The sequence below is a fragment of the Meriones unguiculatus genome, chromosome 3 (genome assembly GCF_030254825.1).
Source record: "Meriones unguiculatus strain TT.TT164.6M chromosome 3, Bangor_MerUng_6.1, whole genome shotgun sequence".
NCBI lineage: Eukaryota > Metazoa > Chordata > Mammalia > Rodentia > Muridae > Meriones > Meriones unguiculatus.
In genome coordinates this window covers 16,367,331-16,388,947 of record NC_083351.1, presented here as the reverse complement: position 1 = coordinate 16,388,947, position 21,617 = coordinate 16,367,331, and the positions used below count along the sequence as shown (strand labels likewise).

Sequence of the window (21,617 nt, the reverse complement as noted above, 5' to 3'; positions counted from 1 at the left end):
ACCAGTGGGCGGGTGGGGACCTCTGGGAGCCACTTGTGGGTAGTGTACACCCTGCCCGGGGCTCAGGTCCAGGATTCCACTCAGCGTGGAATCATTGGCCAAGCTAGGCCCAGGCAGTGGCGACAACAGGGACAGTGCATCTGAGGTTTCCATCCAGGGTAATGTCTACTGCTTCATACTCTCTGCCATCTCCCTGGGCTGTGAGAGGGAGGCAGAAGGAACTGTCACACAGGAAAGAGAAATGACAGAAACCTTCCTGTTGTAGGGGCATAAAGACCGAGGCACACCCGAGTTTCTGTAGCTATAAATCAAGAGGCCTCAAGACAGCGTGGCTCCAGGAGGCCCCTCCCCACTGCCTCTGAGCCTGGGGTTAGGGGAACTAACTGAACAAACCCCCACCCTGCCAGGCCCTGGGCTATAGGGACCTCCCTAACCCAGGCAGCGTGGGAAAAGCAGGGGACGGCGGGGGAGCCCCGCCTTCCCTATGTCCCCCTGCTGGTTGGCAGGTCCTACCAGGGCTCACAGTGTCTCTTATTTATGAATAAAGATCATACAGGTAGGATTATGCGGCCTGGGTACATTGATTCACACCTGAGGAAAATGCTTAGAGCATTAAACAAATGCTTAATGAACACACCCTGTCGGCACTTAACAAGCACCTAATGTATGCATACCACACCAATGCTCAAGGCTGGCTTGAAGCGAGACGCCGAGAGCCTGTTGTGTTACTAGCCTGAGTTACCACACACCTGGACTTCTGCTCCCAGTATACTGACTAAGAAACGGTCGGTCTCAGTTTTTATTGTAGGACAATTCCATTTTCTGACCCTTTTTGTAAAATAAAATTTAAAAGACAATAGAGTCATACCCAAAACAAAAAAAGAACAGAATTTTCATATGGGGGAGGGGGAGCTTTTGGGGTTACAAGGGTCTCCAGTGCTTCCTTCTGGATCCCCAAGTCTGATTTCCCGAGAAGCAAGCCTCTTGGGCATCTTAAGCATCCACCACAGGCAGGCACTGTGCCAACTGTTTCTTGGTGGCACCGCATCTCTCATACGCAGCAGCCTTGAGATGCAGACATCACCATCCCCTTTCACAGAAGGGGAACCAGAGACTCAAACAGCCATCAGCTGCCAAGAGCCACTCAGCCTGGAAGTGATGGTGGCTCAACTTGAACTCTGACCTCTTGAACTCTGAGTATCACCTCTTGGTCCCCCCGATCACCTCCTTTCTAGAAGGCTTTCCTTGTGTGGAAACTTCCCTCCTCTGGAAATCACTGAGCCAGTTCTCCACAAGGCGCAAAGGAATTTCCCACCCATGCAGGCTGGAGGCAGGAGCGGGGAAAATGATAGGAAGGGTTTCTGGGCAGGAGCTGAGAGCCCGGAGTCCTGGTGCCCATGTCCGCTTTTGCCACCAGTTGGTCTCATGCTTTCAGGCTAAGCTTCTGGCTTCCTGGAAGTCTTGACTGCCCAGAAGGTCAGCAGAGTTCTGTGCCAAATCCTGAAATCGGGAACTGTGCAGTCTTTGAAAGACCACAGGGACTAGGGCCTGGTGGGTGAGGCAGGGCCAGATATCCCAGGAACTTCCCACAGGCTCAACGGGAAAAGGCTTCCGAGAAGGAATGAGCCTTATTCATGAGTGACAACTCAGAACAAAGGGGAAGCCAGGTGATAGCTATGAGGTCACCCTCCCTAGATCCTGCTCAGATTCTCAGTTGGTTTCCCTGTCCAAGACAGAACCCCCAAGCCATCAAAACATGGGGGCAAGAGTGGGACAGCTAGCCGGGGAAAGGACTTGTCCTTGGGCCACATTTGTGACAGCCTCAGATCTCTATCAGGGCACAGTACAGAGAGCCCAGTGCACTCGGGAAGAAGTAACACAAGCTCATGAGTTGGGGAGCTGTATGTTCTCGAGGAAGGAAGGCATTTGGCCTTCTCGGCTGATTTCTCCATCTGTTAAATGGATCTACCAACTCTTTCCCATGTGCTAGTCAAGGGCTCTTCTAGGCCCCGGGATATCGGCCAAGTCCAAGGCAGATAAAGCTTGGCTCCCATGGAACTTTCTGCCTAATTGGAGCAGACAGACCATAAACATGCAGGTGAGTTAATTTTAGTCCGTGATAAGCGCTGGGAAGATTATTAATGAGAACACAGACTATCACAGTCAACAGGGGTGGCTGCTTTGCAGGAGCATTAATCTCTCCCGGGTCGTTAGGAGAATTACATGCATTAACATGAGAAATGTGCCCCTGAGCCTGCCAACAATAATGGCACTATAAATAGGCCATCGTCATCATCATCTCACCACCCCAGAATGAGAGTAAAGGGGAGACTGTGCCTGAGGTCCCTGGATGATCACACCCCTTTAAGCCTTGGGCTGTGAAGCGGCTCTAGTCAAAAGACAAGGGAGAGCGTGTAATAACCCCTTGCCTTGCCTTTCACGGTCCTTATCTGGCGGAGACTCCCAACACACACGGTGGTTATACTCCTACTTTAAAGACCCTGAAGTAGACCGTGAACACAGGAGGTGATCTGGGAACCCGGCTTGGGAACGCCCCGATACATCCCTTTACACCAAGGGATGGAGGAGAAAAGTAAAAGCCGGGGAACCTGCGTGGTATCCCATGTCATGGCAGCAAGAATTTCTCAAGTGACAGCCATGGTCCAGGCCCTGTTCCAGGGACAGTAAGACAGGGTTGTCCTTGTTGTCATGGAGGATAAAGACAGATGTGACCCTCCTCAAACACACAGCTACTACTAGAGTGATGAAGAAGCCAGAGGCCCTGGGAGCTACCTGAAGCCTGGGGAGCCAGTGATGGGTGTTTATTGAGAAAGGGGTGGAGGTTGCAGGGAGAAGATGGGTGGGGAGGACCTGAGACCTTCTCACTGAGAGCCGAGGTCAAAGGCTTCATCGTGGCCTACTGTGTGCTGGGTGTGAGGCAGGCGCTTTGCATGTATCATCCTGACTCAGGAAGGCCCGCTGACTGAGGAGGAACCCCAAGTCCAGGATTTGATAATCCCTCTCATTTGCATAGTGTGTTGTTTTTTTCATCAGGTACCCGTCATCCGTCTGTCATAGCTGAAGTCCTGCAATGTGCCTGTAAGGTAGGGAGGGAAGATATGACCTTCCCCATTTGATAGCATGAAAAGCACCCATGGACCAGGCCTGAGGCTCACCAGTTGGTACTGGCACGTCAGACCTAGACTGAAATGGCCAGCTCACGGCATCAAAAGCTTCACAAAGCTGCCATCCCAGAGGCCTCCAGTCTATCTTCTCCACTGGAGAGAGAGCTGGAAAACAGATCAAGGGGGGGGGGGCTCTCTGGATCTGGCTGCTAGGTCTCTGTTTCTGGCCATGAGGGGTATGCAAACTACCCAGGCAGTGGAGCCCAGGCAGGGAGGCCCAGGCAAGTGGAGCCTATCCCTGGCGCAGGAGGGGTTCGGCACCAGCTGTCTCATGAGGCTCAGCCAGCCTCGAGTCGTGATTCTAGCACATTCCAGCACAGAGGAAGCTGAGAGAGGAGAAGCGAAGCTTTATCCCAGCTGTGCTCTGACTACAGTGGGGCCTTCAGCTTCCCAGGGAGGCTGAGCGGGTGCCCCCCCTCCCCGCCCAGCTGCTGGTTGAGACCTTCTCGTGACATTTCCTTCTGTTAAAATCCAGGCAGTTCCAGATCTGAAGCCCCGAAGAAGTGGTGAGAGTGAAAACCCACACCACAGGAGCCTCGAAGCATCCCTACCCAGGTGTGGGGTTAGTAGAGTGAGGAGGAGGCCACTGCCAAAGAAGGGGGGCCCAGCCTTCAGCCTCACCTATGGACGGACCTAGCCCAGGGTAGATTGGGCAAGCTCGGTCTCAGTTCCCTGAAGGGTAAGGAGGAAGAGTTCCAGGGGCCACCTGAACTGGGTGTTGACGCCCAGAAACACCCAGTCAGCCGCTTGCCAAGCCCAGCCGTGACCCACCCAGCTTCATCAGCCGTGATCAATCACACTCAACAGTCACACACAGGGACGCCCTGCCACGACCGTTCACAGAGGAATCATTTTTCAGCCGGCCCCACTCAGGGTGTTTCAGAGCACGACAGGGGCGCCTCCCGGGGCTCTGGGGCTCGCCAGCGGGCCATCTGGTTCTCTGGCTGCACGTTGGGAACTGTGACTCACCAGTGAGCCAGGGGTCTCTCTCTCTCTCTCTCTCCAGTGCTCCCCCTGGGGGAGATGAGAGTGCCTCCCCTCCCCCCACCCCCGTTTGGAGGAGGCAGCGCACATATCTGGCTGGAGGGGCGTGTCCCCAGTGCCATGCGGTGTGAGGGCTCCAGCCCTGGAACTCGCTTGCTTCCTTAGCTCTGTGACTTTCAGCGAGTGACCCGTCTCCCCTGTGCCCCCGTGGGAGGATGAAAGCGAGAACCTCCCCGAACCGTGATGATAGGCATCACACGTCCAGCCAACCGGCTCTCAGTGCCAAGGGCCGGCTACATGATTTCTCCGCGTGGTCTTTCATTTCTGCGGTGACGGCGAGTCTGTGACCGTCGCTAGGGGAAGATGTGAGGAGATAGCGAGGACACAGGGTATTACCCCCTTATCATCACTCCAAACCCCTCGCCCTCCCCCCACTCGCTTTGAGTGGTCACCCTGAGTGCAGCCTGGCTCCGAGGAGATGCCAAGCTTAGTGGCACAGGCAACTTCCTCGTCTGGATGCAGGTGGGCAGGCTGGTGGTGGACGGGCTCCCGGTAAAGCTGCTGGCTGCGTTTGAGTTAATTACATGCCATTTTCTAATTATACCAGAAACTCACTTTCTGCCCTTTGAAAAACTCTCCCCTGTATGGGAACTCTTCTTCGAGGCTCTATTCCCTTGGCTTCTTGTCTGCTCCCTCTTCCCCCCCCTTTCTCTACTCTTCAATAGGGGTGTGAAAAAACAAAACAAAACAACTGAGATCTCCCTCCCAATCAGAGGGCTGCCCTCTTCTTTCGGTTACCCGCTGATTCATTTCACAAACATTCGCCAAGGGTTGTTTGGTGGTGGGTGGCATGGGCTGAGCACTGGGGACACAAAGCTGACTCTGTCCCCAGTTCTTGATGGCTCCCTGAGTAGACCCGGGATAACTCTTTACATGTATGCATGTGTGTATATATGTGTATGCATGAAAGTGTGTGTGTGTGTGCATATGTGTATGCGCACCCCCGATGTTCTCTCATTCCACCGTCTGTACCTAGGAATTGAACTCAGGCTGTCAGGGTTGGTGACTCAGTGCCTTAGCCCCGAAGGAGGCAGACGGAATCGAGAGAGGAAGCGAAGTCCAGAAAAGGGAAAAGAGATGAACGGCTGACACTGCCAGCCCTTGTCACCCACGTCCTGAGAGTGGGCGTTTCGATCACTGTTTCATTCATGCAGACACTGATAGGAAGAGCTCGTGGGAAAGTCGCCAATGGGCAAGCGGTCTGGGCCCAGGTGTGACCCTGCAGTCTGGGCTTTAACACAGGTGTGACACTGGGGCTCTGGGCCTGCCGGCCGCTGACTCAGCAGTGACACAGCAGGTCAGTGCCAGCCCTCTACCTGGTCTTCTAGGCCAGGGGTTTTAAAACACACCAGAAGCACCTGGAAGGCCTGTTAAAACAAATAATGGCCAGCCCCACCCCCAGAGGCTCTGATTCAGTACTTCTGGGGCAGGGCTAAGAATTTGCATATCCACGTTCCCACGTGAGGAGAGCCAGGGACCTCTTTCCTTGACTTACTTCTGGTGGTGGGGCTGGGATTGCTCATGCCAGGCAAACGCTCTAACTGAGCTACAACCCCCAGCCACAGGCGCTGCGTCTACAGAGCGGGCTTCTGGACGAGCCAATAATAATTATTTCCTTACAGATAATAACCCTTTCCTCCTTTGCTCCATTTCAAGAAGTTACACAGGCTTGCAAAACTCAAGTACATAAATGTGAGTCGGGTGTGGTGGTGCGCACCTGGAATCCTAACCCCCGAGAAGCTGAGGCAAGGAGGATCATGAGTTGAAAGCCGGCCCGAGCTACCTGAGTTCCAGATAGCAGTGTCTCTTCTACATACATACATACATACACACACACATACACACATACATAGCAAGGAGCCTACAGAAAAAGAAAGACATCACTATACCTAATGTCTAGCTTTGAAGCCTTAGTCTCTGTTGGGATCTGGGTGAGACCCCGGCCCTTCCATGAGATCTTGGCTAATCAATGTCACTTGATACACGCCTAACCCTCTCCGCGTTACCAAAAAGGCTGAGAGAAAAGTGCTGAGCCAGCGCTTGCTAGAGCCTCTAACATGCTCAGCCACTGTCCCCTCTTCTTGTCTGGACCCAGCTCGGGGCTCGGAAGTGGGTCGGGACGGGGTGGGCGGGCTTCCCAGAGTGCGCATGTGCGGCTGCCTCCGTTACCAAGCCCACCCCCACCCCCGCCTTGCTACCGCCCCCGCTCCGCCCCGTTTTACAGCCCCAGCTTAATGAGGGCTTTTAACTTTTCATTCACCAGCCGCGTAGCTCTGACTTTTAATAACACACCTCCTGCACGACAAAAATTTGCTCCTGGCAATCATGGTTTCGACCACAAAACCGCAGCGGGGCGGCGCTCCGGGTTAACTCTTTCAGCGCGGCAGGCCTGGCTGGGGGGAGGGGAGCGTCGTGAGCCCTCTAGCCCTGGGTCACCCTCCCTGGCCACTCTGCCATCTCTGTTCCCAGTAGCATAGGGCACGGGGCTGTGGGATGAAGAGGTCCGGGCGCGGTGTTCACTGGATGGCGTTCACTTACTGTGACTGAAAGATGGTGAAACCATCCCTCAGCGGGTGTCTTGGACAGCCTTGCACTCAGTAAGACACGCGGAAGAGGCAGAAGAGGCCAATGGTCGCCCTTGCAGCCAACTCCCGCCACGGGGTACTGCTAGGCTGTGGGCTGGGAGCACCCAGGGTGGCTGGCAGAGGTGCCGGGAGCTGCGTCTGACCACATGAAAGGCCGGGTGCTCCCCATCCGCCAGCTGTCTCAAGCTGGTTGCTGACGACATCGCCTGACTTTTCCAGGGCCGACTCCTACCCGAGGCCTGGGACAGGCTAGGGGGACGGGCGGTCCACTACCAGATCCCAGCGTTTCCCAGGCGGGTCGGCATTTTACCAGTGGGGAAGCGGAGGGTCGGGGAGGGCAAGCTCATTTAATACGGTTCGAAGCAGATGCAAACCTCCCTTTTTATCTCTGCCCGAGGGCTGACGAAGTGTTCATTCTCCGAGCCCTGGAGATGTCTGCTTGACCTGGTGGGATTTCCCAGGCAAGGCTACAACAGCAGCAGCAGCTCGGAACACACACACACACACACACACACACACACACACACACACACACCAGGCATAGGGGCGGCTGAGCCCACAGGGTCAACCATCGTAGTTGCAAATGGCAGCTTCAAAGTTGGTCTGCAATTACTTGGAGAAGACTCTGCTATCAGCCCATCTGACTTCAAACCCAAACCATTAAGGCCACAAGCAGAAAACCTGTTCAAGTAAGCCGGCCTCAGGACACATCCCCCCCCCCCCCCCCCCCCCGTGAGCGGACCGAATAGACTGTCTGCAGAATAGTTGCCATCTCTGAGTCTGCTGGAGACGGTTCCCAACTATGTGTGTGCTGTCCGTGTGTATGTTCAAAGCACGGAAAAAGAAAAACGCGGAGGGGGTCAGAAATGCCCAGTTATTCGTCTCCCCGCGAAAGTGAGGACGGCATTATCAGCTTTGAGTCGATCCCTGTTGTAAAATTAAATTCCGTACCAGCTCAGTAAGTACTGCCATTGGTCACTGGCCACAGGTAAGGAGACTAAAGCTTGAGTATGGTGACCTGCCCAGAGTCACTCAGGTCGTCAAAGTGGATGGGTCCTTGAATCCAAGTGCCAGCACTGTACTCCTATTTTTACTTTAGTTGGGATGCAATTGTCACAACACTGCCCCCAGTAAAAGTAAATCCATCCAAAAGTAAATCTGCCCCCAGTAAAAGTAAATCCATCCAAAAGTAAATCCATCCAAAAGTAAATCTGATCAGAGTGGTTCAGACCGTGGCTGTGGCCAAGCCGGACACAAGGAAGAGCCAGCTGGTGGAGAGGGTCCTGTCTGCAGTTCCCATTTCGGAAGAGAGACAGAGCAGGGAGGAAACGCTGTCACTGCTGACGAGGTGGGGGGTGGGGGGTTGGTGCCTAAGAACTCTGGCGGTTCCTGCCAGCTCCTTGCCCACGAGTCAAAGCAACCCACACCTTTGTATTCTCCTACGTCTGGACCTGGAGCAGAGGCCGGGGGTGAGGTCAGCGCCAGCCAGTCAGGGATCCTGAATCCCAGATGTGGGCAGGAATGCAGCTGCATCCGGACAGGCAACACAGATGACCTCACCAAAATCACCCCTCAGCTTCCCCAGCCTTAGAACTGCCGCTGGATAAAACTGACCACATTTTTTTTTTTTAATCCAGCTCCAGACCTGGCGCTTTGGTAAGCATTTTACAGCTTTCAGAACGCTTAAGAACCCTACAAAACTGTCCTGTTCCCATTTTCCAGATGAGGAAAACGAAGCGCAGATAAGTCGAGCGAATTGCTCAGGGGCGTAGGAGGGACAGAGCCTGGATTTGAACCTCAGGAAAGCCGCTGCAGAGCGCGTGTATTCAGCCACTACCCTGTAGCAGCGATCTCGCTTGGGATTGTTCCGACTCAACCTTTTCCAGAAACCCAACTCTTGGCCTAAGACAGCTCCGAGAACCGCCCCAAAGAAGCTCCCCTTGGCTTCCCTAAGGGCCGGGGTGTCTCTGGTTTCCAAAACCCTTTCAGAGTATCCGAAAGCGATGCCAAGATTCACCGGTTTCAGGCAGCCCCGAGTTTGCCTTCCTCGAAACTGCTCAGCCCGGGAGAGAGAGAAAGAAAAAAACAAAAAAAAAAAAAAACTATTTTCCCAGGGAAACAGCCAGCTCTAGAGAGAGCCCAGCGTGCCTCGACACGCCGCCGGGGCACGGCCGCCAGCCCATTCATTCACCCTTACAAATTGCCGTGTGAATCGTGGCGCCGGCCCCCCTGCCCGTCCCTCTGCGGGGAAGCCCAGGCAGCCCGGGCGCTGGGGAGGCCGGGCATCCGCGGGGTTTACTCACTCCAGATCGTTCGACATCTTCCCTCTCCGAGGTGCCCGGCGATCCGTGTCTCGGCGCGCCGGCGCGGCTGCCCGCTCGCTCTGCTCGCCTCTAACTCCCGTCGGACACAGACATTCCCCTGCCCGGCCTGGGAAGTGTTGGATTCCTGTGGAGCTCTGGACGCGGGGATTTTGCTGACAGCGGTCCCCTGCGGCGTCGGCTCTGATTGGCTGGACGCACAGGTGCCGACTGCAGGTAAACCCAGCAGGTGCAGCTGTTAACTTTTGGCCTGGCCCACCGGCGGGGGCGGAGCTCTTGGGGGTGCTGACTGGGTGGGGCTGGCCAATTCCTTCCCCGCTGAGGGGGCGAGGGGGTGGAGACGGGGGAGGAGACAAACGCTGCGAAGGAGCAGGGGGACGAGAGGAAAAGTACAGACAGGGACCTGGCTCAGAGGAAGTCTCTGTCCATCTCCCTGCTCGCTCGGGTCCTGGATCCCAGAAACATCTCCCCCCCCCCCCCCATCCCTTCACACTCACCTTCTCTGCCCGGGACTCTTACGGGAGAGAGCAGGTGGCTCTCTGTAAGTCCCCTCTCTTTTCTCCACAACTTTCCCCTTCAGGGAAAATTATATGGGCTCTAGTTTTGCTAGCCAAACGGCTGCTCCTGATTCTCCCAGCAGCTCGCTAGGCTGGATCTTCTATCCCCTTGATTCCTCCCCCCCCCAACCCTTTACAGGAGATGGCGGAAATGTAGGTTGGAGACGAAGGTGACTTGCCTAAGGGTGAAAGCTAGGGCTAGTGTCAGAGACCCACTGCTCCCTGAGCAGGAGTCGGTGGCCTCTGTGGTAGGGGACGTTTACTGAGCACTCATATGTGCAAGGCCTCCTCGCCCTGGGCAACAGAGGGGGAAAAAATCCTGGTTTCTACTTGGGAGGAGTTTGCCACCCCCTAAACCCCTACACGTGCGTGAACCCATGTGTGTGAGTGTGTGTGTGTGTGTGTGTGTGAGAGAGAGAGAGAGAGAGAGAGAGAGAGAGAGAGAGATAAGGGTGGGGAAGCAGGGCAGGGCACCCTTTCATCTTGTGTGATGCCAGCCTGAATGGGATGTGGGCAGACCACATGCTTCTGGCCAGCTCAGAACGAATGGAAAAGTTGAAGGTGGCTGCCCCGGGAGGCTTAGCTGCTGGTCGCTGGGAATGCTTGGCTCTGTGCTGGGCACTCAGGAGAAATCAGATGCCTCTTACGTGATGGTGGAGGGATGGCTGGGAGCTATGTAGGGCGATAAACCCAGAATGTGCACGAGTACCGGCAGGGACGGAGAGAGCTTCCGTGGGGGTGAAGAGGAAGATAAATCTAAGCCACACATCGTGGACTCTTACGTTTACCCATTGTCGCCCTTACCCTCACCCCTGCTTGGCAAGGCACATCTTTACTCGTTCTTCCCGGGAACCTCGTCTTGGACCATCTCCTCTCGAGGGAAGGCAGCGGCAGTGTCCCCCTGACAAGCCCCGTCTAGGAATTCGGGAGAGCGTTCTTAGGTGGGGCACTGGGTTTGGAGAGTGATTGGAGCGCTTGGTCATTGGACACTGTTGGAAGGCCATCCCCAAGAAGCCCTGATGATAGCGAGGGATCCCCATGACGGCTGCTACAGCCAGCTCTGTGTGGCAGCCCTCTCCCGTCACGTGCGGGAGCAGGCATCCAGGCCCTGGGTGCCACCCCGCTTCATTCTCTTCTCTGCAAAGCCCTTTGGACTTCCTCACAGCCTTCTCTTCAGTTGTCTCTCTCTCTCTCTCTCCTTCCTCTGAAATATGAGCTCCTTAGGAGCAGACAGACGCCTTGCCTGCCTTGGTCACTCTCCAGAACGGGCTTCCGTGTCTGGCTCCCAGTAGGTGCTCTGTATGCTGTGTGGATCAGGCGGGGATCGTGCCAAGCCCTCACATGCATCATGTCATTACCAAAAGTGACTCAGGCACTTCCTGATCGCCCCGAGAGCTGAGGGAACAGGGAGGCAAATCGCCCGCTGTAGTTGCAGGCCGAGGCGGCCTTAGCGGTGGACTTGATCAGAGAGGTTCCTCTCAGAGCTGGCGGTGCTGGCACGGGCTGCAGGGCCACCGCAGCCCGAAGGATGGCACACTTCCCTTTGCAGCTGTCTAACTCACCTTGAGGAAGGCTGGCGAGTTTCTGTCAGCTGTGTTGCAATGGTTGTGCTGTGACTCATGCTGGCTGAGCTTGGGAGGTGGGGGGTGCACTGGGATTTCAGGTGACATGTCTGTGCGTGCTGGGCCTCGTGAATGGGTCCTCTCCCTCTCTGGGCCCTGACTCGGTGGTTACAGCCACTGTCAGAGATCACCCCACAGGTCTCTGTGCCTCTTGACACAGGAAGCCTCCAGAAGGTGCCAAGGATGCCAGGAGCCAGCCTGCAGGTCTTCCCAGCCATGTGGCAAGGCCAACACAGGCCTTCCCCACCGCAGCTCAAAGAGGCCAAGAATTTGAAGTGACCTTGCTCACATCTGGCTGCCTGCCTTTCCTACTGCTGTGGGTATACTGTAGCCCAGGGCCAAGGGAGGCTGGCATGACTGCCCTTGCATGGACAGCCCAGTTCTTGCTTGCTCTGTCGAAGAAATTATAAACACAGGCTGGCCAATCCGATGTAACATAATAATTACGTCCACTAACAGTAACACTGACTAACGATGGCTGCTCTTCTGTGTCTGTTACCTCTGTTGGGGGATAATATTGCTGGAAGGTTCGAATACCAGCCCCGGCACTTCCCAGGGCCATGAGGTTGGGCAAGTGACTGACCTCGGTTCCCTCACCTATATTTGGGTGCACAACCGTGCTCCCCGCTCATGAGGTGCAGCACCAGCCCCCAAGGCCACACTCTACACAACCACAGTCTGTGTGACAGCCTTGGTAACAGCCTTCCTCCTGACACCCCGGGTCTCCGTGACTATTCAGACCTCCTGCACACCGGTTGGCCTGCACACCGGTTGGCAGGTGCCCAACAGTTATGCGCTGTGAGAGCTGAAATGACAAGATTGCATTTTTTCCCTTGCCCCCCTCCCCCAACCCTCTAGGTAGTGCAGGTTAAGCTTGCATCACTTTATTTTTTTAAAGATTTATTTATTTATTATTTATACAGCATTCTACCTGCATGTGTGCTTGCGCACAAGAATTGGGCACCAGATCTCACTATAGATGGTTGTGAGCCACCATGTGGTTGCTGGGACTTGAACTCAGGACCTTTGGAAGAACAGCCAGTGCTCTTAACCTCTGAGCCATCTCTCCAGCCCTTGCATCACTTTAATACTTAGAAGGTCTACACAGTTCCTCGGCTCCAGCATCACTAAACAAGGCTAAGCATGTAGCTGCGTGGGGCAGATTTTGTGGCTCTGAGTTTGATCCCTGGCCCCCCTACACCCACCCCAGAGAGTGATTGAGCCAAAGCTAGAACCTACAATCTCTACAGCCGTTTGTTCCCATCCTTTCTAGGGCAGAGGTGGAGACAGAGAGACAAGACTGAGGGCCAAGGAGATGATTCAGTCAGTAAAGGGCTTGCCGTGCAAACATAGCCGGGGTTTATCCCCAGAACCCACATTAAAAAATAAATAAAATAAAATAAAGGCCAGGTGGGGTGGTGCATGCACATAGAAGGTTAGAGACCGGCAGATCCCTGACAGCTCTCTGGGACTCACCGGCTCCTCAGCAAATTCCAGGCCCATGAGAGACCCTGTCTCAAAAAACCCAGGATGGACAGAGCCTAGAAAATGGTGTTTGAGAACATCCCTGTGCACACACAGACATGCCCACACAGGCCCCCACCGAGAGAAGACGCAGAGTCAGCGGCCATGTCAGCTCGAAGCAGCGTGCATACATCTGACCTTCACTGAGCAATGACGCAGTAACTGTGGTTCCTGCTCGGACCCTCCACCTAGCAGGGGGCACAGGGTTCCTTTCCCAGATGGGCCTGGTTCCTGCAGGACCATTCCTGCCTTACCGAAGGCTGAGTTCCGGAGCCAACTGCCAGAGACTTTCGCTGGACAAAAACTTTCCCTGACTGCAGGACTCAGTTTCCCCTCGCTATTGATGTGAGGATTAAGCAACACTGTAGTGGGCGCCAGCGGGCCAGGCACGGGTCTCGTGCTTCATATATGCAGCGCGTGACTCTATGAATTAGTTCCTATGATCGGGCTGATCTTGCAGAGGCCGAGAGTGATGCCATGTCTAAGACTCTCTGCAGTGTCAGGGCAGAACCAAACTGAGGTCTGCCTGGCCCCAGAGCCTTGGAACCAGCCCTGTGAGCTTGTCCAGACCCAGCATAGACTGACAGATAAAGGGAGGCGGGGGGGGGGGGGGAAGAGCAGAATGAAAGTTGGCAAGTTGGTTGACATTTTGTGTGAATGAGTTGTGGGAGCTTCCGGAGGGTGGAAGTGATACAGACCAGAGCCTTACACAGTGCTCACCCCAGACTTCAGTGCAACGGATGGTCGGTGGATAACTGTTGAACGAATGGGAACAGGGGTATAATTTAACAGCCTGGACAAGCTGGCTGTGGCCCTCTCCCCTTAGCCATAAGACCCCTGAAATTAGAATCCCTGTTCCCCGTTTTATTTGTATATCGAGGGTCTTCACCCTGGGCCTGTGATTTCACATCAGTAAGCTTCTCCATCATCCCTCATCCCCAAGGACTGCATTAGATGGGCCCTCGATGGAAGTCAGTGGCAAAACCTTGGTACCTAATAAAGGAATACTGGCATTGTTGGTGGCTGAGCGTCACTTAGCAAGGGGCCCAACTGACCAGCTTCTGGTTCCAATGTCAGTACATGATATAAAACAGAGCCTTATCCATTCCATTGGCGGTTCCCGGAACAAGTAAGGCCCAAGAGTCTCCCCTTGGGATGAGAGGCCTTGAACATTAGCAGTTGTTTTCCTGACCATCCTCGATAAGGATGGAGGAGACACAGTGCCAGGACTGGCAAGGGCCAGAGCAGCCCCACTCGGACCTTGTCAGCCTGTCCTTTGGTCTGGCGATTTTACGCACAGATGTTTGGCGTAGGCTAGTCACCTCTGGGTGGAGGGGGCCCTGAAGGATGTCTAGCAGCGCTCTACTTCTGATCCTGAAAAAACCAGTTTATCCAAGTGCCCTTCAGCGAGGCTCGAGGAAGTAGAAGAAGATAATGAACGCAGCAAGGCGCCGGGCTGCAATCTAGAAGGAGGCCACGGACGCGTGCCCTCGGTGGGTGCCTTGAGTTCCTCGGATGCCGGTCTCTGGGCTCACAGCGAAGTTGTCAGCATCTGTGAGTCCTCAACTCCCACAGCGACGGATGAAGTGACGCCCAAGAGGGACACAGCTCGCTTGAGGTGACCTGAGCAGAGCTGTCTTGATCTGATAACTCTCCGGCTTTTGGTCTGTCACTTCACGCCACACTTCCTTAGGTGGCTCTGTTCTTATTCGTGGAGGCCATTCAGAGGGAGCCAGGAAGGCATCCGGGAACCCAGAGCTGAAGGAACAGGTGCCACTTGTATTTTATTATTTTTGTTCACCTGTCGACATTACTTCTCGTGTTGGTAGAAAGCAGGAAATTTTACAGTTGCTAAAGAGGAGCCAATCAGGCTCTTGTGCTGAGCTGAGCAGGGAAGAGTAGACATGCTCAGGGATCACGTAGGGGTCTTTGCCTTGTGGCCAGGAACTGGCTAGAACAAGAGGTAGCCAGAGCGAGGGGCCCTCAGGGTCCTGGAAGAAGCAGGCTTGTTGGGAAAGACATCTCAGCCACCATGGGTCCCAAGAAACCCTGAGGTCTACTCTTCCAGGGCCTTGGCAAGGGCCTTGGGCCTCTGCTATCACTAGGTCTGTCACTAGTCTGTGCCTGTGAAAGGAGGATTAAAACAAGCCACTGCCCCCTTCCAAATAAAACTGAACTCAGGAACGCTGGTTAATCCTGCCGTCACCATCGCAAGATGGAGGCGCAGCCACACCCCTCTGCAGGAGTCAAGCTGGGGCTTTCTGCAGGAACCCCAGAAGGGAAGTAGCCAAGGTCAGTTTCCAAAAGAGGCTCCTGGGCCCAGGCTGTCCCCTCTGCCACACGCTGGGGAGAGAAATGAGTCAGGCGTACCCCTGCCCACCTGGAAGCCGGTGGGAAATTCCACAAAGCTCCTTCAGGAAACCTTCCCTTTCTTCCATGAACTTCGGCTAAATCAGTTTTGTTATCCAATTTTACAGAATCCCATGTGGCTTGGGAACCCATAAGAGTTCTCAGTCCTCAGCCTGGTGGGGGGCGGGGGGCGAGAACTCCAGAACTCTCTACTATAGACCACCGACCCCAACACACACACAGAGCAGAGCTGCTTGAGAGCTTAGGTTCTGAGTTCAAATCCTGGATCTGTCACCTATTTACTGTGTGATTTGGGGCAAGCCCGTGGGCCACTCCAAACCTCAGTTTCAGTCTGTAAAGGAGGAATGCCTCCCATCCTGTGAGGCAACACATGCAAAGCCCTGTAGCCTCATCCTGGTGAATGTTGACTATCGCTCTTATCACCAGGGCTGGGTATGCCTCGCCACCCCGGAGAACAGGGAGTGGTCGTCTCTTTTGCATCTGCCACCTCAGGCGCTTCAACCCGGGGCAGATCTGCCTGATGATGGGGTTTAGTCACCACCTTCCCCTGCCTCTGAGGGTGTGAGCATGACTGCTGTTCTGTGCCCGGGTTCCTGAGAAATCAGGATCCGTGCCCCAGCAGCAAGCGGTGCACTCGGTGTGGAGACGAGCCTTCGGCTCCCGTCCCGTCCCCTTGTACAATGGGACTCGTCATTTGTATTTTCCCAGGTCGCCTGCACTCTTACCTACTAAAGGGCTCCGACGATTCCTCTGGGCAGATAGAGCCCTGATAGGCAGGTGACAGGCTCTCCAGCCTGGGGGCTTTGGCAGTTTGGCCATATTTCAGCAGCCTCTGAGTGGACTAGTGATCCATTCTAGGGTCACAGTATTTCATCTGGCTGTCCTGTGTGGTCTCGTGACAACACAGACACAATCAAAACTGGATGACTGGGTGGGACCAGTTTTGCCTTTTTTTTTTTTTTTTTGAATCAAGGTTTCTCTGTGTAGCCTTGGCTGTCCTGGGATTCACACTGTAAACCAGGCTATCCTCGAACTCTCAGATCTGTCCTGTCTGTTTCTGCCTCCGGAGTGTTCGGATTAAAGGCATGTACTTCCACCACCCAGCTAGTTTAACCCTCTTCTGTCCTTCATTGGTTGGGGGTTCCCTGAAATTTGCAAGGTAGATTGGGAGTGTTGAAAATTAAGACTCCGACATAATGTCTTCTTCTGCCTTTTACCAGTGGTAACGGTGACAAACTCTGGCCTGGGACACTGAGGTTTAGGACCTAGCTCTGCATTTTGCCATCCTCCCAAGCCACTGCAGCTAGGTAGAAGCTTATCAGAAGAAACTTCTCAGCTGGTGGGGGGGGGAACACCGTTTTGCAAGACCCAAAGCTGCTTTCTGGAGTCACCGTGGGGCCCCAGGGGAGGTAGAAGCTAGCAAGCAAAGACTGTGACACAAAAGGCACTAAGGGGGCCACGCTAAGGAACTGGCCAGCCCCAAGCATTAATTTATGACAAGGAGGGGTGCCCGCAAGCCTTGGGGATGCTCTGTGTGGCCATAAAAGAGGCCTCACCTGGGAAAAAGACATCTTTATTGGGAGTCCTGGTGACCTCTGACACCCTCCTCACCCCCAGCCCCAGCCAAGTCACACCCACTGGGGACAAATGATGGGAGTGGAGAGAAAATCAGACCCTAAGAGTGGTGGGCTCCTGCTGAGTTATTCTGATGCCCGGCTTGAACCCTCAGGGGATGACATGGGTAGGATTTAGAGAAAATAAAATACAGGCCGTTTTTAACTTGTTCTACCAGTTTTTACCCCCTTCAGTTTAAAAAAAAAAAAAGTCCTTTAACTGTTTTAGTGCCCCAGGCTTCCCGTTACAGAGACAATGGCTTTAGGGGAATCTTTCACTACATCCAGAGCCCTTTAGGAATCTCTCTACAGTGTTCTCATTCACTGTCAGGTGAGGCCCAGGGCTTCAGGTAAGGGTGGAGCTGGGATCTGGAGGAGACCCTGGACTCTGCAGAGCTGCAGCCAACCATACTTTCACACACAAACCTGACCAGGTCCCTTCCGGAGGGCAACCCGGCTGAGGGGCACAGATCTTTCCGCCTTCTGTGGAACCAGACTTTTGTTTCCCAGAAGAACCCCAGAGTTCTCCTACCTCATGCTTCTGTCTGTGGTAAGGTACCAGAGAGTGGCACAGGCCAGTGACCGCTGGCCTTCCTCTCCTTATGCCTCAGAGCCTCTCAAGCCACGCTTTCTGTAACTGCCCGAGGAACTGTCAGTCCCTGCGACTCCAGACCCTTCTCTCCTGCTCCAACCCAAACCTCTTGTGAAGTTTGATTTCCTTCACCTGGGTTCTCTGAGCTCCTGCCAGGAAACTCCTGCCCCCTGCCCCAAAGCATCCTGGGGAACGTGAAGATACCTAAGATGCTGCAGGCAGAAAGGGTTCTGAAGCCATGACCCTCCTAGAAATGGACAAGACAGTTAAGCCTCTGGGGAGTCCTGTAGCAGGGAAACCATTTTCTTTATTTAAGTCAGGACTTTGCCCATCTATCCCCCCTAGCCCCCAACACACACACACACACTCACACTCTCACATCCCTGTGATAACCCATAGACGCAGTGATCCACTCCGGGACATTTGGGGCATGCTGTCTACAGCTCTCCACCAAGGCATGGAGCTGACTTTGTGTTTATCAATTGAAGTCTGTCCTTCCCGCTTCTCAGACTTGAGTCACCAGCCCCACAAGATAAGATCACGTCTGACCTAAGATCCTTAGGGAAACTATAACACAGAGGAAGATTTTCCTGAAGATATGATAAGAATGTTACCAGAAAACAAAAGAATTTTCCAGAATTTGGAGAGGAGGATAGAATTTAGAACGACCAGCAGGCGACATTTGCCAAACTCTCCCCCTCCCTCCCCACCATCCTCCCCTCACCCCACCCCTTAGTCAGAGACCAAAGCTGGGGGTGAAATGGAATGGCCAATAACCCAAGTCCCAGAAACAGTGAGTGAACGAACAGGAAGCCAGCGGCAAACATTGTTCGGACGGATGAATTAGGCAACTGGACAAGGAAGTGACTGGCCTCCAAACCTTCCCTGGGCTCCACGCTATCTCATCTCCCGTGGACACACATGTGTATGTGTCTTCTCCAAACCCAGACCCCCTCAGTCCATTTTCCCAGTCGGCTCTGGGAGGCTCCTCACTGTTCAGCCCATGCCTGGACCGGTGCTGAAGCTTTCTCTGCCAAGGAAGCTGAAGTGGCAGAGGTGGACAGGTCTCCTGCTCTGTCCTCACTCTGAGAGTCCTCCGCTTTCTCCTGTGCTTGAACTACTCGAGAATCCCCTCGGATCATTTCAGGGGAGCCACCAGCGCCTTCTGAGGAACGCCCATGATAGTCCTGTGCTCCTCTCTCTGGTCACAGGCATACTTTCCAGGTCTCCTCTCTTCCCGCCTTTTCTGAACCTGCCCCATTTGCCTCAGTTCCCTCTCGGCTTCCCAACGCTGCTTATGCCATCCTCGCATAATTTCAGGCTCAGCCCAGTCACCCTGTGAGAGGGAAGAGGCCATTCAGAATGATTCCAAGAGGAGGCGAAACTGATTAGGTATGGAAGCACACACTCACAGTCTCAGCAGTCAGGAAGTGGAGGCAGGAGGATTGCCAAGTTCAAGGCCAGCCTGAGTTCCAGGCCAGCCAGGGCTACATAGTGAAACCCTGTCAAAATAATAATAATAATAATTAATAATAATAATAATAATAATAACAAAAGACCACACAAAACCAATCCATTAGATAAAGATCAGAACTGTGGTTACTTTTGAGGTGCAGCAGATAAGTCAAGGGGGCATAAAGCAGACTTTGGAGAGTGTGGGTCGAATCTAGATCTTGGTTCTGGAGCTGACTTGTAAGGTGGATTCATGGGCCTAAATGTGTTGATCTCTACTTCCAAGGTCTCTTCACTTATCCTAGTGTGAAGTTAAAAAATAAAAACCTTACCTCCCTGACTTCCCTGGCAAGAATTTATTCTTGTGTCTGTTGATTCCGTCAAAGCGTTCTGTCTACCCAGAGGTCTCCCTGCAGGGGAGGGCAGCGAGACTTTGACTCTATGATAGCTTGAAGTAGTCTATGAAATGACTTGGCCGGGGCCTGCTCTTCCTACAGGGACGTTTGGTGGTCACCCAGGGGCTGCCGTGCTCTGGCCAGCATTTGTACCCGGTGGTTTCCTCATCGGGCAGCGGGGAGGCCCGTGCCTCCGTTTACCTGTTCTCCACGTGGCCACCATCCCATCCAGCATCTGGCCATTTGGTAAGCAGTGCTTTGATCATCTCCATGCCCCTTCCCTGCTCTTCCTCCTCTTTCCGAAGGACCGATACTTTCGGTTCACGATATCCAAGCCCTGCGGGAGGAGGGGACCCAGTTCCTTCCCTCTGTCACTGTACCATCACCGCCACCGAGCTTGGTCATTATGGCTCATTTTAAGCAATTATTCTTAGCAAAGGAATTTCTTTCAGAGAAACTGTAAAGTCCCTAGGGACAGAGCAGCGGGTGGAGTTCCCTAACCCCTCCGTATCTCAGACATTCTGCCCACAGCGGGCACCAGGGAAGTGGCTGAGCTCCATCTCAGAAGCCACATGTGACCTTTTCAGTGTCCAGTTGGCCAATTCTCCGTAAACCTGAACCCTCCCAACCAAAAATTGTTCCCAGAAGAAACTCAGAGTCTGTGCGGAGGAAGCCACGGCTTGGCAGAAGTGGCAGCTTACCAGGCAGAGGGTGAAGCACGGGGGTAACTGAGCCCCCAGAATGGGTCAGGTGGCTTGTGTGCCTACATCAAACTGAGACAGAACAACTGGGTTTTACACTGTCGCCATTTTGGCTGTGGTACAGGGCCTGCTGCTTTAATCTTTGGGCATGGTCTTCCCTCCACCAAATGTGAGCATCTTGGAGTTCTGCGTCTGTCTCCCTCCCATCATTTCTGGATGACTTAGTGAAGCCGCCTGCCCATCCTAGAGACAGGCGGGCAAGGAGATGGACAGCCTCACTTCAAAATCCTCACTGTCACCGGAGCATTGACCCTGAACTGCTGGCCAAGCCACTGGACAAAGGGCTTAGGACCCTGCTAGGTGCGCAGGGAGCCCCAGGCCTTGGCAAAGGATGTCTTTTTCCCCCCTTGTGGGGGAGAGAGCAGGCAGAGATGTTAGATAAGTAGGAAATTGAAAGCCTGAAGTCTCTGGTCCCGGGACTTCGAGATTCGGGAATGCCCTGCAGACCCTGAAATGTTACAGCTGGGGAGTGGATGGTCTGATCTGGTTCTCTCGCTTGACCCAGGGACACAGAACAGCGTGTTGGTGATGGTAGAGCTGGGCTGCTCAGGGCAGCAGCTCAGGGACTAGCCCCTGGGGCTGGGAGGGACAAAACCTCTCCTGTGGCTGCCCTTGGGAGTGGAGCCCAGGAGCTTCTGGGTGCTTCAGCCAAGGGGAGCCAGCCCAGGCCGGGTGCCAGCTGAAGGCATTGTCATCGGCCGCTCCAATTATTCCTTTTGTCTGATAATTCCAACCGTGGGTCCCCTCCCAGGGGGAAGTCATCTACGGCTCCTGCCTGAACTTGTCCCTTCCGTGGCTCTCCTGGGTGCCAGAGTGACTCTCAGAAAGGCAGCCCCTCCCAGACTCTGCCCCTCCCCTCACTTCAGGGCCACTTCTGGGTGGGGTGAGCCCAACTAGGGCACTAGGAGAAAGGATCACCGCTTCCTCGGCATTTCTTTGGGGGCTTGCTTCTTTCTTTCTTTCTTTCTTTCTTTCTTTCTTTCTTTCTTTCTTTCTTTCTTTCTTTAAAAAAGGACATAATTTAATTGAGCCTAATTGATAAAAAGGAATTCCAAAGTGTGTGAATACAAACAATTGGATACTTTATAGTCTTTCTTTGTATAAATCCAAAATCTGCTATTTATGTTGCAATACAGCATTTCCAAGAGACAGGAGCTAAGAGGTGGAAGCCGCCATGAATGGACACTAACAGGTATCCATCCGGTGATGAATGGATCGCTGAACGAAAGGTGAAACGCCCATTCTTTAAAATGTAATACAGGCACAGAGAGGAGCAAGGTTCAACAGAACCTTGGAAACGTACTAATCAGGGCTGGGGGTAGAGCTCTATTGGTAGGCTGATTGCCTTGCATCCACTGAGCCCTGGGTTCAGTTCCCCAGCACTGCATTAAAACCAGGAGGAATGGAGAATGCTTGTAAGCCCAACACGCTGGAGCTGGAGTCAAGAAGACCAGAGGTTCAGTCATCCCCAGCTGGAGATCTAGAGGACAGCTTGTGTTACGTAAGAACCTGCCCCCGCAGAAGAAAACTAAGAAAGAAAGCAAAGCGGAAAAAAAAAGACAGCACGAGACTGCTGGTTGAATGAGTCTCCCCATC

General features: G+C 53.9%; 1 protein-coding gene across 2 annotated transcripts in view; it reads right to left on the bottom strand.

Annotated features, from left to right (window-relative positions):
- Grhl3 (grainyhead like transcription factor 3) overlaps positions 1–9,333 on the bottom strand; it is a 30,395-nt gene extending 21,062 nt beyond the window's left edge. For both annotated transcript variants that reach the window (XM_021631522.2, XM_021631524.2), the window contains exon 1: positions 9,118–9,333. In XM_021631522.2, coding sequence (XP_021487197.1) covers positions 9,118–9,134 — 17 coding nt within the window. In that variant the 5' untranslated portion in view covers positions 9,135–9,333. The remainder of the gene's footprint in view (positions 1–9,117) is intronic.
- Positions 9,334–21,617: the final 12,284 nt, after the last annotated feature.